This window comes from Pygocentrus nattereri, chromosome 1, assembly GCF_015220715.1.
Source record: "Pygocentrus nattereri isolate fPygNat1 chromosome 1, fPygNat1.pri, whole genome shotgun sequence".
Taxonomy (NCBI): domain Eukaryota; kingdom Metazoa; phylum Chordata; class Actinopteri; order Characiformes; family Serrasalmidae; genus Pygocentrus; species Pygocentrus nattereri.
The window spans coordinates 34882653-34898785 of record NC_051211.1 but is presented as its reverse complement, the minus strand read 5'-3'; the positions used below and the strand labels follow the sequence as shown (position 1 = coordinate 34898785).

The 16133-nt window shown below is 37.9% G+C and overlaps 1 protein-coding gene across 2 annotated transcripts in view; it reads right to left on the bottom strand.

Moving 5' to 3' along the window:
* prkcq (protein kinase C, theta) overlaps positions 1–16133 on the bottom strand; it is a 43720-nt gene that overhangs the window by 13795 nt on the left and 13792 nt on the right. For both annotated transcript variants that reach the window (XM_017696924.2, XM_017696925.2), the window contains exons 2-7: positions 15880–16133; positions 3334–3533; positions 3080–3140; positions 1647–1824; positions 517–548; positions 278–363 (exon numbers count right to left, since the gene is read on the bottom strand). The exon at positions 15880–16133 is cut by the window's right edge and continues 276 nt beyond it. In XM_017696924.2, coding sequence (XP_017552413.1) covers positions 278–363; positions 517–548; positions 1647–1824; positions 3080–3140; positions 3334–3533; positions 15880–15997 — 675 coding nt within the window. In that variant the 5' untranslated portion in view covers positions 15998–16133. The remainder of the gene's footprint in view (positions 1–277; positions 364–516; positions 549–1646; positions 1825–3079; positions 3141–3333; positions 3534–15879) is intronic.

Below are 16133 nucleotides of genomic sequence, written 5' to 3'. Positions count from 1 at the left end.
TGTTAAAATAATGGTGAAGGCCTCTTGGCTTTACATTTTTCCTTGCTACAGCGATTGCAACACTTAATGCTTGAACACTCAACAATTCTTGTAAATAACATTACAGATCACTCAGCTTTGGCTCATGTCTGCAATCAAATCACTATTGTGGCATTAGTCATGATAACACACTGTTCTACTGCTTAAAGCAGCTTCAACAATATACAGTGCGATATACATATAAATATAAATAAAAATAAAGCTTCAAACAAGCAAATGCATGGCCTGCAGTAGTTACCATGGTTTCTTTACTGTTAATGGCAGAGCCGGTGCATTTGGCAATCACTTTGTCAATGCACTTCTTATGGATGGCAGCGTTGCACTCTACAAAAGAGAGAGAGAGAGAGAGAGAGAGAGAGAGAGAGAGACGAAAAGAGAAAAAGAGAAAGAGGTCATGAATATTGTTTTCTTTCTCATGAAAAAGCTCATAAATGAGCTATAAATAAATCTGTAAACAGTAAAATTCAAGAAACTCACGTCGGCACTGATATCCTTGTTTATTCAGCCCCCTGTAGGGAGAGAGAGGGGGGATCATTTATGTTTTACATATATCACACATATGATGTCATGACATCTTATGTTACATGCATCAGACAGCATGACACCCATCATAACAATGTTATATTACAGAAGATAATCTGGCATGAAAACATGATCAGCCAATTGTAATAGCAATAAGAAGTTCATTAAACCTGCTGTCAACAATTACAAAAGCATTTTCTAATTTGATATTATTTCTCATTTCAATAAATCGCACACCACTAATAGCTCTGCATGTTTAAAGGTTAAATAAAAGTGATAAAATGGATAGACTTCATTTTAAAGAAATATTCCAGTGTTTTTCAACATAACCTCTATCTGCCAACTCTGTACCATGCTGTCAACATGCACTCTAATCTTTAAAACATGCTATTAATTTTTATGATCTGTGTAATGTGTTCTTTTAGAGATTAGACCACTTTTCCACAGGGAAGATTTTGTGGTACCAAAATATCAACGTGGCTCCGTTTGACTGCCACAGACACTACAAAACCTCTGGGAAAGTGAAAGAACTGGTTTTCTAGTGTGCTGCACTGATGTTTCAGCAGATGTGCTAAGCACAACTATTGCTGTGCCTGAAAAACTGTATTGTTAGATTACAGACTTCAAATTCATCTCAAGTCACATATGTTAAAAAACGATTAATGGAATTCAGCAACTGCACTTTGGCTTCTATCATAAGAATCAGCAAGTTTTCTGTTCTTATTTAAAAAAAAAAGCCTAACAATTACTATCCAGACAGGATTCAGATGCAGCAGATAGAGATCAGATTGAGAAATACTGCAGTATTCCTTTATGAAGTAAATTGGGTGGTATTTGCGGAGAGTGTAACAGCACTGAATGAAATGACTGCTAATTCAAATGTGTCAGATGGTTGTGAGTGGATGAAATATGTGACGTCATGACAATTGCTGCCTCTCAGTTTATGTCTTTTGGCAAGAACTATGTTGATGGAATTTTATTTTATTCATGTGCACCTGGTGAACATTTGAATAATGACTGATTTTAGTAAATATTTGAATAATACAGCATTTATTTTGTTTAGGGTTGTTTCAGGTGGACCATACCAGACAAATTCTTTGCAGACTGAGCAGAAGGTGGGCTGTGGGAAGAATGTAGCTGTGAACTCATGGCACTTCACCACGTGAACTTTGGCCTGTTTAATTGCCCCACGTCGCTGATGCAGTGCAAACACTCCCTCTCTTTCACGCTCGGTCTCTGCATCTGCCTCACCGTGCCCCGCATCTGAACACACACATGCACAAATTTACAGTTCTCAGAAACTTTCAGAAATAAAATCACTGAAACTATTTACTTCTCAACATCTTTTATGAGTTGTGTGCTGCAAAGCCAATTTCAAACGTGTTGTAACGAATGCATCAACATTCAAATTTTTGCAGTCCCAATCCGAAAGTTTGAGATCACTGTTTTCAATAAACTATAAATATATGTGAGGATGGTATAAATAAATGCTTGGAAAGATTCTATTATGAATCTACTACTCTACCTCTTTCAAATTTCAACTGCAAAATGTTCCAAAAATGTTCGAACAGGGAATTAAGGGTAGGAACACTGAAAATGTTCAAAAACATCTTATACAGGTGATGTAATCATGCTTTTATATGAAAGGAGCATCCAGGAAAGGCCTTGTTCTTAATGAGCCACTTTGCCAAAAATGAAGCAACAACAAAACCAACGGTTTAAAAATGATACTCCTCTTTGCACGATTGCAAAAACTTTAGGTGCATGGTACTGTCAGAAAATTCAGAGAATCCAGAGAAATCTCTGCGCATACGGGAAAATGCTGAAAACCACAAATAAATTAAATTCATGTTTAGGCCAAAGACGAACAGGACCATCCAAATTATAGTTACCAGCGTAAAGTTTAAAAGCCAGAGTCTGTCATAGTGCTGGTGAAGCATTAGTGGATAATGTGCACATCTATGAGCCATTACTGTTGAAAACCTACTAGCTGCATTTTTGAGGGATGGCCATTTTAATTTCCACATGAAAGCCACATTCTGCATGTGTTACAACAACATAGCCAGACAGTGTGGGTGCCAGACTGGCCTACCTTCAGTCCAGAACTGTCTCCCACTGAAAACATGGGTCTTATTAAGCTCAAAATACGACAAAAAATGCCCTGGAGTGTTGCACAGCTGAAGACTTGTATAACAGAAGAATGGCAAAAAATTCTGCATACAAAACTGGATCAGTTTCTGTCTTCAGGCTCTAAATGATTATTAAGTGTTGTTTAAAGGAAAGGTGATATAACACAGTGGTAAACATGCTTCCATCCGAATGTTTTTGGAACATGTTGCCAGCATGTGTGCAACAATTTCCATGCAGTGCCTGGATTCTGACAGCTGTTCATAAATGCCTAATATGACAAAAATAGTTATAGGCTTTTAATGGCAACTGACAACTGTGTGTGTGTGTGCGTGTGTGTGCGCGCGCGCGTGTGTGTGTGTGTATGTGAGAGTACGTGAAACACTCTTACCACTTCTCTCTAAGAAATATCGTGCTTCCATCAGCAGACGACCTTGAGGCTTCAGTTCCACCTTTAGTAACACAAAGATAAAGTGTCTTTCCAAAGAACAATCAGTGACTTTTCCACAGTTAACTACATTTCCTTCATATATTACAAAGTCAGATTATCAGAATACATTCATTTTATACATCATTTTTTTTACATACAACAGCAATTACAATGTTGTCTTCACAGTGGTCAAGCGTACAAATACACACACTGACCCAGATCTCGAGTTTGCCATTCTCTTTCTTGCAGCGGGATGCGAGTGTATCCAGCTGGACAGTAGCCTCTGTCTTCAGCTCGGCTGTTTTGTCTTTGACCACCACATGCATCACTCTGCCTCTGTGGACATGGGCATCAAATGTGCTGCTCCATGGTGGGTACATGGTCGGACGCTTCTGCTTGTATACCTGACCCTTTTCTGAGGACACACACACACACACACACACACACACACACACACACAAACAGTAAGTTAGGTGTGTTTTAAATATGAGCGCATAACTAATGTTACTGATAATTTAAACAGAATATGTATGTATTTCATTAATTAAGAATATCAGTGTTATAATGTCATTCTCAATGTTATATAGTTTCCTCAGTCATTTTAGAATCCTCCATAGCTCTGCTCCTCATTCTAGAAACATTAAATGTTCCTTTTTATTTCTACAGCTTTCTTTCTTCCCATTAATTATCTGATGCCTGTGAAGTTGCACAGTACTGGATACTGGACTTCCTGATGAGCAGACCTCAGGTGATGAAAGTTGGTAACAGCTTCTCTTCCACACTGACTCTGAGCACAGGGGCTCCCCATGGATGTGTGCTCAGCCCCCTCCTGTACTCCCTGTATACACATTACTGTGTAGCCAAACACACGTCTAACATCATCTTCAAGTCTGCTGATGACACCACCACCCTAGGCCTCATCACTGATAAACAGCTTACAGAGACAAGGTCAGCACTCTATCAGATTGGTGCCATGACAGCAATCTTTGTCTCAACATCAGCAAAACAAAGAAGATAATTGTGGACTATAGGAAGCGCAGAGGGGTGGTCACTTTCCCCTGCTCTTCAATGGAGCTGAAGTGGACAGAGTCAGCAGTGTGAAGTTCCTCGGCATACACCTCATTGATGACCTCACCTGGTCCCTCCATACCAACACTATCGTGAGATCTGATCATCAGTGTCTCTTCTTCCTGCGTAGGCTCAGGAAGTTTGGTCTGCCTCCTCAGATCCTCACCAACTTCTACAGATGCACCATAGAGAGCATCCTCACAGGCTGCATCACTGTCTGATACAGCAGTTGCACTGCCTGTGGCTGCAAGACCCTTAAAGGAGTGCTGAGGCAACAAACTACCAGCCTTACAGGCCGGCCAGACAGCAGTCACCCAACACACAGCCTGCTCATCATCCTGCCATCAGGCAGGAGATTTTGTAGCATGCAGGCTAGAACAACCTGGTTAATGAAGAGTTTCTACCCACAGGCTGTCAGGCTTCTGAACAAGCTGTGAAGCTGTTGGTCCTTTCCCAGCTACTATTTCACTCAGTCACTCTGTCAGCATTATTATTATATCATATCATCTCTGCTATGGACAATAACACCTTAACACTCTTCTTTCACCCTTCTTCTTTCGGCTGCTCCCTTTAGGGGTTGCCACAGCGGATCATCTGCCTCCATCTTGCCCTATCCACTGCCTCCTCTACTTTCACACCAGCCATCTCCATGTCCACCTTCACTACATCCATAAACCTTCTCTGAGGTCTACCTCTTCTCCTTCTACCTGGCAGCTCCATCTCCAACATTCTTTACACTAAGCCATTTTAAAGAACAATAACACTGAATCACAAGTCACTTTAAAATGTATATTGCCTCTATATTTTGTGTATATTTCTCTATATTTTGTTTATATTTAATATATTTCAATTTGTTTTTTATACTTTTACTTATGTACTTCCTGTAGAGTGATTATCTGAGCCTCACCACAAGCATTTCAATGCATAAATGTCCTGACATGTTATGCAAATGACAAATAAACTTGAAACAGTAGTAGCATCATTAATAATATTTCATATTTTTGTTGTTAAATTTTTGTTGTTGGATTTATGTTGTTAAAAATAGTGATTGCAAACTTGTGAACAAGGAGTTTTTTTAATACATGTCAGAACTCTAGGAGTAGAGGCTGTTTCAGCTGCAGTGAGCTCTCTCTCTCTCTCTCTCTCTCTCTCTCTCTCTCTCTCTCTCCTCTCTCTGTGCTGAGCTTGAAGTGTTTGAGGTTTGGGTTTGAGTCAGAATGAAACTAAAGGGGTTGCTGGGAAATCCTTAGCCACAGCCTCCATAGAGCAGTTACACGATTGCAGATAAATGTGTGTGTGTGTGTGTGTGTGTGTGTGTGTGTGTGTGTGTGTGTGTGTGTGTGTGAGACACATAGATTCTTATATACGTTCTATGTTATATATGTATATAACGCCAAGTACGTTTATTCCATTCTATTTTGTCATACAAATTATAGCCATACTCAATATCATAATCATTTTTTACATTTTTACATTACATATACATTTTTTTACAGATTCTGCAGCCTCAGCTTTCTGTTCTTTGTGAAGTGGAACTCGACAAGATCTTCTGCTGTTGTTGCCCATCCATCTCAAGATTGGACATTCTGAGATGCTTTTCTGTTCATCACCATTGTACAGAGTGGTTATCTGAGTTACTGTGGCCTTTCTGTCAGCTCAAAACAGTCTCGCCATTCTCTATTGATCTCTCTCATCAAAAAGGCATATCTGTATGCAGGACTGATGCTTACTGGATGTTCTTACTTTATTTCACCTTTCTGAGTAAACTTTATAGACTGACGTGTGTAAAAATTCTAAGAGATCAGCAGTTACAGAAATACTCAAACCAGCCTGTCTGCTACCAACCATGGTCAAAATCACTCAGCAACTACTAGGTAGCTTGTTAGTGAGATTGAGCAAACTAAATTTCTAGCTTGTATGGATGTCTGATGCATGAAAATTATAAAGCATTTAAAGCATTTGTTTATATTTTAATTTAAGCTTCTGTGCAGATTATTTAGTGCCCCAGACGTGTGTATAATGGTATAATGACACAGAAATACCCACCAGTGGCAAGTAGACATCTGGCATAGTGGACACATACATTACACGCCTACATGGAAAAAAATGCTGACTTTCAGATTTGTAAGTCAGTTTCATAAAAATAAAATAAGGTGCAAGAACTGATTTAATGTCACATGTTTTATTCATGTGGAACCAATGTGCACATTTGAATCAAGTAATATCAAATTCCTTTTTTAGTGTAGTTATTAATATTATGACATAACTATTATGACTTTCATAACTACTATAAAACTAATGTGTAGGTTACGTTATGAGAGTGAGGAACCAAACTGTTGCAGATCATTAAGGAGTACAAATGCGATTTAATGGAGTAACAAGATTTAATGCAGTAATGGGTTTTAAATGGTAACTTTGCAGGAAAAGGAAAAAAAAACTTTGTAACTTTAATGTAAGTTTAAGTAACAAGATTTTAAACAAAGTAATTCTGGATTATGTGGTCCATTGAACACAGAATTTAAACTGCAGTTGGAAACATGCAAAAAAATGTTACTAGGTTTTGATATGACACCAACCACACACTACAGCATACTATGACCACACTGGAGTGGAACTCCAGTTTCCCTCTAAATAACTAAATCAGATCTCATGTCCACATCAAAAAAAATCCTGAACATATTCAATCAACACAAATTTATCCTTCAGTTTTCTTACTTTTAGCAGTAAGTACATTGAAGTATTATAAGAACAAATGAACGTATGTTAGTGTGGTTAAACAGTGTAGCTAAAGCTCAGTGTGTAATGAAATAAGGATTTCCATTGAAGGAGCACTAGCATATATGTGTATGTGTGAGGCCCTGTCAGTTCCATTTCCTCCAAAAGTCTCTGCAATTCTGTGTGTTTGCATGCATGTCTATGTACATGATGATTCATAAGCTGGAAGACGTTATGACTAGGAAAAAAAAGGTATCACCGACTCACACATGTGAAACACACTTCCTTTGGAACTTGCTTAATGCTGACCACAAAACTCATACACTCTTATACACAGTCCTTTGCACACACAGAGCTGGGATGTAATGGAATACCAGCATGGGGAAAATGCATTCAGAATACAGTTAAGTATCTGTGTTCAGTCCATGTTGCTTTTTGAAAAGACAATATACAGATTTTTATTTTAGGAGGAAAAAAAACTTTTTTTTGTTTATTTTTTTCAAAGAATGTGGGAGCTTTTCCATTGGTCCATTGCACATGAATCATAAAGAGCAGCTGGTATAAGTTCTGTAAAAAGGGTACAAACTACAAAATGGACATTTTGGTTCCAACAGCAGCAAGATCTATAGATATACACACCCACACACACACACACACACACACACACACATATATATATATATATATATGAATTTTGTGAAACTGTCCTCGTTAAGTCTTTGTACAAAAAATCTGATTTTTTTCTTATTCCTTCCATTGTACCTCATGTTCAGGTGTGTTTGATGTACTAATCAGAGGCTTCTGCACCAACTTATGAAGCCCATGCCAGCTCTGATGCACACTGTCTTTTAAGAATAAGTAGGACATACCAGATACTCATGTACACATTAAAAAAGATTCTGCCGTTCATGCAAATTGTTAAGATTAAGAGATCCTTATTAGTCCCACAATGGGGAATTTTCACCTCCACAATCTAACCCGTCCGTGCAGTGAAACACCACATACACACTAGTGACGACACACACTAGGGGGCAGTGAGCACACTTGCTTGGAGCAGTGGACAGCCCCATCCGCAGCGCCCGGAGAGCAGTTGGGGGTTATGCACCTTACTCAAGGGCACCTTAGTCAAGCACTGTCAGCTCAGGGGATTGAACCAGTGACCTTCCGGTCACAAGGCTGGTACCCTTTGAAGGAGCACTAGCATATATGTATATATGTGTGAGGCCCTGTCAGTTCCATTTCCTCCAAAACTCTCTGCAATTCTGTGTGTTTGCATGCATGTCTATGTACATGATGATTCATAAGCTCAAAGACACTATTACTAGGAAAAAAAAAGGTATCACTGACTCACACATGTGAAACACACTTCCTTTGAAACTTGCTTAATGCTGACCACAATACTCATACACTCTCATACACAGACCTCTGCGCACTCAGAGCTGGGATGTAATGGAATACCAGCATGGGGAAAATCCCCCCTCTTTTTGGGGGATGATGACTGAACTGAACAGTCCCCCCAGTAGGTGAAATGTTAATAAGTGATGAGCGTGTTTTACTGATATGTGTGTATTTTGAAGCATGATGTTACATACACGTTATTAGCAGAAAATCTGCATACCCACTGTATAGTCAAATTTGCAAGATTTGCTATTGGGATATAATGATTGGCCCTTTTCCACACTTCTGTATTTGCCACAGTGGAAGTCATCATGGTAGGGAAAACATTGCAGCTGTGGCAGCAGGTACAAAGGATAATGTAGATGACCCACTAAGTTTTACAAATTTACCCAATTTTTCCTTTTTTGATCAGTGTTCAATATTGCAAATGTCAAGTTGTAGTCCACTTGTCCATGTAAGCTAACCAACATGACCATTTTTAATTATTTTTTCATGTTTGAGCAGTAATGTGACCAACACTAACGTTTACTACAAAGGCATCAAAAAATACTGATCACATACTGAACACAGTCACCACACAAACCTGTGGCATGTCCAAAGTTCACAGGCTCATACACCTAACGTAAGGTAACTAAGGTAACGACAGAATTTTTTACTTTTATTTTATTTTTACTATTTGGACCATTTCTGTTGGTCTATTCATCATGAAATGCTCATGCAAAAAGCAGCAGGCATTTATTTCAAATGATTAAAGAAACAAACAATGCAAGAATCCCGCTAAGCATCCACTTCTCATTGATACGTCATTGCTCACTTTCTATCTTTTATTATGCATTGTTAAGTGCATATCTCTGTAAGGCAGGGCCGAGATGATCAACGTCAAAAGTCAGAGATCACTGTAAAACCCCTGTTTAATGTCACTGAATGCATCCTAGTTGTTAATTTGTGGGTAGCATAACCCCTTAGCTGCAGTGCATCAAAGGCTATGACATTTCCACCACAGTGATCACAAATAAGAACAACGTTTCTCAACGTGCAGTTGCAAGGACTTTAGGGATTTCATCATCTACGGTTCATAATATCATCAAAAGATTCAGAGAATCTGGAGAAATCTCTGCAAGTAAGCGGCAAGGCAGAAAACCAACATTGAATGCCTGTGACCTTCGATCCCTCAGGCAGCACTGCATTAAAAACCGACATCATTCTGTAACAGATATTACCACATGGGCTCAGGAACACTTCAGAAAACCACTGTCAGTGAACTCAGTTCGTCGCTCCATCTACAAGTGCAAGTTAAAACTCTGCCATGCAAAGCGAAAGCCATATATCAACAACACGCCGCCAGCTTCTCTGGGCCCGAGCTCATCTGAGATGGACTGACGCAAAGTGGCAAAGTGTCCTGTGGTCTGACGAGTCCACATTACAAATTTGTTTATGGACATCGTGTCCTCCAGGGCAAAGAGGAAAAGGACTGTCTGGATTGTTATCAGCACAAAGTTCAAAAGCCAGCATCTCTGATGGTGTGGGGGTGTGTTAGTGCCCATGGCATGGGTAACTTGCCACTGTGAAGGCACCATTAATGCTGAAAGGTACATACAGGTTTTGGAGCAACATATGCTGCCATCCAAGCAACGTCTTTTTCAGGGACGTCCTGCTTATTTCAGCAAGACAATGCCAAGCCACATTCTGCACGTGTTACAACAGCGTGGCTTTCTAGTAAAAGAGTGCGGGTACTAGACTGGCCTGCCTGCAGTCCAGACCTGTCGCCCATTGAAAATGTGTAGCACATTATGAAGCGCAAAATACGACAACGGAGACCCCGGACTGTTGAACAACTGAAGTTGTACATCAAGCAAGAATGGGAAAGAATTCCACCTACAAAGCTTCAACAATTAGAGTCCTCAGTTCCCAAACGCTTATTGAATGTTGTTAAAAGGAAATGTGATGTAACACAGTGGCAAACATGCCCCTGTCCCAACTTCTTTGGAACGTGTTGCAGGCATCAAATTCAAACTGAGTGAATATTTGCAAAAAACAATAAAGTTTATCCATTTGATCATTAAACTTCTTGTCTTTGTAGTGTATTCAATTCAATATACGTTGAAAAGGATTTGGAAATCATTGTGTTCTGTTTTTATTTGTGTTTTATACAATGTCCCAACTTTATTGGAATTGGGGTTGTAAATCTGCCAGTTAAAGTTGCATTAAATTGACATTTAGTTGAATGCTAGTTAAAGGTGAGCATCTACAAAACATCTACAACAAGGGTTTCAAACTGGGCTCCTTCAAGGCTGCAGGTCTGCATATATTAGCATTTTCCTCTTTCTTACACTCTGAACTCAGCTCATGAAGTCCTTGCTAAATGAGCTGAACCAAGTGTGTTTAATAGGGCAGAATGCTACACTGCAGACCATGTGACCTAGAAGGAACCCAGTTTGACACCCATGACCTACAACAAACTCTCAAAATAAATTATTACCTATATTTTGACAATACTGTGGTAATACTGAAAATCTCTACCATAAGGTTTATGGTGTACTGAACTTGGAAATTCTTTAGCGTAGTTCACTTTACTGCTGCACTCTTATCTACACTCTGTCCATTAGTCTGTTTTTAGCTCTTCCCACACACACACCCACAAACACAAACACACCCCCAAACACACACACACACACACACACACATACACAGTAGTTAAAAATAGCTTAAAGTGCCTCAGCAGAACAGAGGCACATGAAACTCAGCAATGCTTTTTTTGCAATTTTTGCAATTTTTTTCCTAATATAATCTTATACATCAAAATGCTACCAACAAACTGAGTTAGAGTCAGAACAGGAGTCTGTGATGACTTTCATACTGGGATATGTAATGATGACAAGAAATATTTTTGTGGCATCAGTATAGTATTGATTGATGATATTAAATGGTCATCTTCCAATTTACAATACAATGCTTTTTAAATAACTTACCAACATGCAAAAAACTGATATATGAATGCAGACTTGTAGTCTATGTAATTCATGCAAAGATGGTATCATAAACAAATGGTTTGGTGCAAAATGTTTTGTTCAAATGTATTTTAAATATTGAAATATTTAGCGTACAGTTAATTTTCTTTTTATTCTCTGAGTTTAACATATTAGAAAAAAACATATAATATTTGCAATAACTTTAGCACAGCCACTTTTTAATTTTAATGTTTTTTCTCTAAGATTTTAAATTCCATAAATAACAAACATCTATCCATTTTCTAAGCCACTTCTCCCTCAGGATCGCGTGGAGGTGCTGGAGCCTATCCCAGCAGTCATCAGGCGGAAGGCAGGATACACCCTGGAGAGGTCGCCAGTCCATCGCAGGGCAGATAGACAGACACCACTCACACCCAAGGGCAATTTAGCATGTCCAATTGTCCTGACTGCATGTCTTTGGACTGCTTGAGGAAACCCATGCAGACACAGGGAAAACATGCAAACTCTACATAGAGAGGGCCCTGGTTACCCGGCCAGGGAATCAAACCCAGGCTCTCCTCACCGTGAGGTGACAGCGCTACTCACCGTGCCACTGAACTACAAACAGTGCTACAAACAGTAATTCTGTATTACATTTTGGAGAAGTGTGTTCTCTGTAGAGGATGTGTTTACTTATTTTTACTTAAAAAAAAACGAACAAAAGATCATTTGACTGGGGAGCCCAAACTTTTACATATGACTGTATATGTTGGGACTGTATATATGGGAGTGGACTTCACACATACATGAAATGTGTGTTCTATTATGATCACTTTGTAAAACATGATTTGTCAGTTGAACCTAGAGTTCAAGTGGTAACAAGCAATTTAACAGATTATTAATCCAGCTCAAACAAATTACACAATGCAAAACAATATTCAGTTTAGATGGACAACATAAATATTTGACTTCAATTCAAACCTAAAAAACACTTCAAACCAACTTCTGCTCTGTGCAACTTTATCAGAGAATTAAAACATTTTTGTGAAAATGTGTGCTTATGCCAGCTGTTAATTTTTTATCTCTTCTTGTTACAAATGAATATACAGCATATGTGGCTGAATCTCTCAATATGCAGAGAAGTCTGACATTATGTAGAGAATCAGATTGTTTTTCATTTAAACCTAGAAATAAACAATATAAAGTTTTAGAATTTTGAACATTTTGACACTGACCATGTTATGGCCTTTAATAAAAATAAGGATGCCAAATGGAACCAAATAGGGTTACTTGGAGTGATACCATAGAAGAACAACTTTTGGCTCCCTAAAGACCCTTCAACAGATGGTTCTTCAAAGAACCATTTTTATAAATGAGCTGTGAGTGTGAGTAACCTTTTTAAAGATCCCATACCAACTAAAAATGTGTTCTATACAAGGAATGCATGTGAGCAAGCAGATATTGCTTTTTTTTGTGGGTGGAGATCCTGAACCAAGAACTGGACAGTAAAACTGCCTTTGGCATAAAAATGTCTGAGAATAACTCATACAGTGTGAGCACAAATCCAACTCCAGATAGGTGTCAAAAGACAAATACTGTTCATATCATCTTTTGCTCTGCACATTACAGTAACCAACAAAAGCCAGAATACAATTAGAAAGCAAGACATTAAGAAAATAATGTAAAAACAGAGAGATTTTGTCTACCAGAAGGGTAGTTGACAAGTCCTGTACTGTGTTTAAATTTGATCACACAGCATAAGCAATTGGTTGAGTTCATATTTTCAGTAGATCAATGTCTCTAAAATACACCAGCAATTAAGCAGGTCATAGACACGTAAACACATAACCAAACTGTGTCACTGTTAAAAAAAAGTCAGCTAAAAGTCAAGTTCTTCCAATACACAACTATTTATATTTCTTTTCATAAGTAAAGCCAATAACACCACACATGTATATATAGTAAGACTGTATGTCTGATTTTTTGACAACAGCTCATGCTGTCTTCAATACGTTTCCTGATGCTACAAGACGTCAGTTTAGAAACATGAAAACATGCATTTTTAAAAGGGACATGTCAATCAAAAAAAGCTTAAACATTGCTACATTTGCTGTAAACATGCCTACTCACCTCCTACAGCAGTGCTGCAGAAGGAATGAATTAGAATAAGACAATAATGTGAATAAGAGAACGATAAATAGATGTCTGCGTAGTGTGGACAAAAGATAACTGATATATTGTTAAAAATCTGTGATTCACGGACAAAGAATTGTCTCAATTTCTACACGAGGGGCCCAATAAAGATTTTATGGCTTCCTTGTACCCTGGACCAGTTCAAGGTTTGAAGTAGCACTGCAGGTGGGCTGTAGACTAGTTATAACTAGTCATTAGACAAGTAATAAGTATCCTGGAACATGTCTGTAATTTTAGTCAGTTATATTAGAATCAGTTTTATTTAATAGAATCTTCAAACTTGTAGTGTATTTAAACTCTATAAGTACTGTAGTAATATTCCGATTTCCATTCCCATGGAAACAAAAAAGGTTAAAATCTTGAAATACCCAATGGAAAATTTTCTAATCCGGACTTTTCTCATGGTATCTTGGGAAGCACGTTCTGGACAAAAGGCCTTACATTTCAAAGTAACCACTATCATAATTAGGAAGCGACAGAGAAATGAAATTAGGCTAAACCAATTAGGCTTTAATTTCCAGTGGGATGGATGAATTCTGTGGGAAAAACATCACTCTAGGCTTTCTGGAAATGCTAGATATGTCAAGAAAGTAGTCCCACAAGGTTTCAGTCAGCTGATAAAAAAAGAAAACAGGGTCAGCAGCTCTACCCATAGAGAGAAAATATACATATATTTGCTCATATTAAACATATTTGTGATGCTTTAAAATATGTGCTGATTTAACTGGTATTTCTGAATACAAATATATGCCAATATATTGTCGGAACAAAACCCTGTATCACCATTTATGTTGTTAAGTTATTTGAATATACCTGTGGCCCTTTACATTTAGTGTAAATTTAATGATGAATGGACTAAAAGAAATGGCCCAAAATTACTAAAAAATAAGTTTCTTTCTCCTGTAAAGTTATCATTTTAGATTTAGTTTGTTAGGGTTTTGTTTTCTGACAACAGCGATATGAAAATATGTGCACACGTGATTATTTGATTCATATGCACAAATTCAGACAAAATATGTGTAATAGTGTCAATTTGTATTATTTACATATGTCTTAATCATCTGTAACATGTACCTTGACACATAGAGGGTAATATATTACTGAAAGTCACTGAAACGTGCAAGGTTGAATAAATCCCTTCTTTATCACTGTGTATTTATAGGCAAATAAACACAAATTCTAGTGGTTTCCTAGTGGATATATGATGTATACAACTCTGTATCATGTAACCTACAGCTCTGGATTACAGAAGTGAAAAAAATGACCTGCTTCTCTGGAAGTTGTGACGATCTGCAAACAGGCATGTTGAACACACGCTAATGAAGGTTTGTACTGTACACACTGCAACGGCAAGCACAAATTTAACTATACATTCATTTTGAAGTCATAATTCTTAAATATTTACACAATTGCTTTACACAGATAGATACAGGGGGCTGTAACTAAGAGAGAGGTTTTTGAAGGGTTTAGACACCCCCTAAACTCTTCAAAGAAATGCCTTTTTGAAAACATATAATAAGTGAAAACGAGTGAAAAAAACAATAGCTTACAAAATTGGAGTTAAAAAAAAGATTAAAAGATGCTGAGAAAATGGGACTCTTAAAAGTCATGCAAGACCACCGAAACTGTCACCGTCAGATAAGCACTATCTAAAGCTTTCATCTTTGAGAACTGGAGCAAGTCAAGCTCCACTCTTGCTTCAGATCTGAAGCAATCCACAGGTGTTTCTTTCCATCCTTGCACTGTGAGAAAACAACTCAACACTATGATTCTGAAAGGATGTGTAGCTGTCAAGAAGCTCTTTTAGAGAAAAGAAATAGACAAAAAAGAAGAACATTTGCAAATCAAACAAAGAAGCTGCTGGTGTTCTTAGAACAATGGACTGACCATCTGAGAGCCCAGACTCCAGAAACAGAAAATGTAACCAAGTTCTAAAAAAGTTTGGAAAAATATCCCTGCAGATACACTAAATACTGAAACAATTATGTTATATTTATCTGTTGGCGTGTCTGTGTAATCGTCCATTAAGTATATGTTTCACATTTTTTTTGTTGCTGAAAAATCTAATATAGCTTGTACTTAATGACTGTTCTGATTAGAAATTGTAAAAAAAAATAAAAGGTGCTCTTTGGCATTTGTACATTCATGTATGTAAGTACATATATGTAACAATAATATGTCTAATATACAACAAATATGTAAGTACCTATATGTAATATTAATATATAGGTATCTATATGTAGTACGTCTTTTGGAATCCCAAATCTCCATCTCAGGAACCAAAAACAAATGGTTTGGCTCTTTCACCTTTAAAGAAATGAAACCTGTAACTTTTGAAAACAGTAAGGTCCATTCCGTTGGTCCTCACATTGTAAGTTAGCCATGGTTTTGTCTTGAAAATATGTGAAAACAAACTCACACATGCACACAGTGTCTTACCTGTCTCCACGGCCTCTTTCATGTAGACGGCACAGTATGGGTGGAGCACCTCCTCATGGTAGGCTAGCCCAGGGTCCATTTCAAAACTGGAAAACCCAATCCTCAAAAACGGAGACATGATCTCCACTCCGGTCTTCCCAACAGCCTTCAACCCCAATAAGTGTCTTATAATACAGCAAGTACCCTCAGCTGGTGTAACCACACCAGCAAAAACTCTTCAGATGATGTCTACCATGCCAGTGAAGTCCATTTCT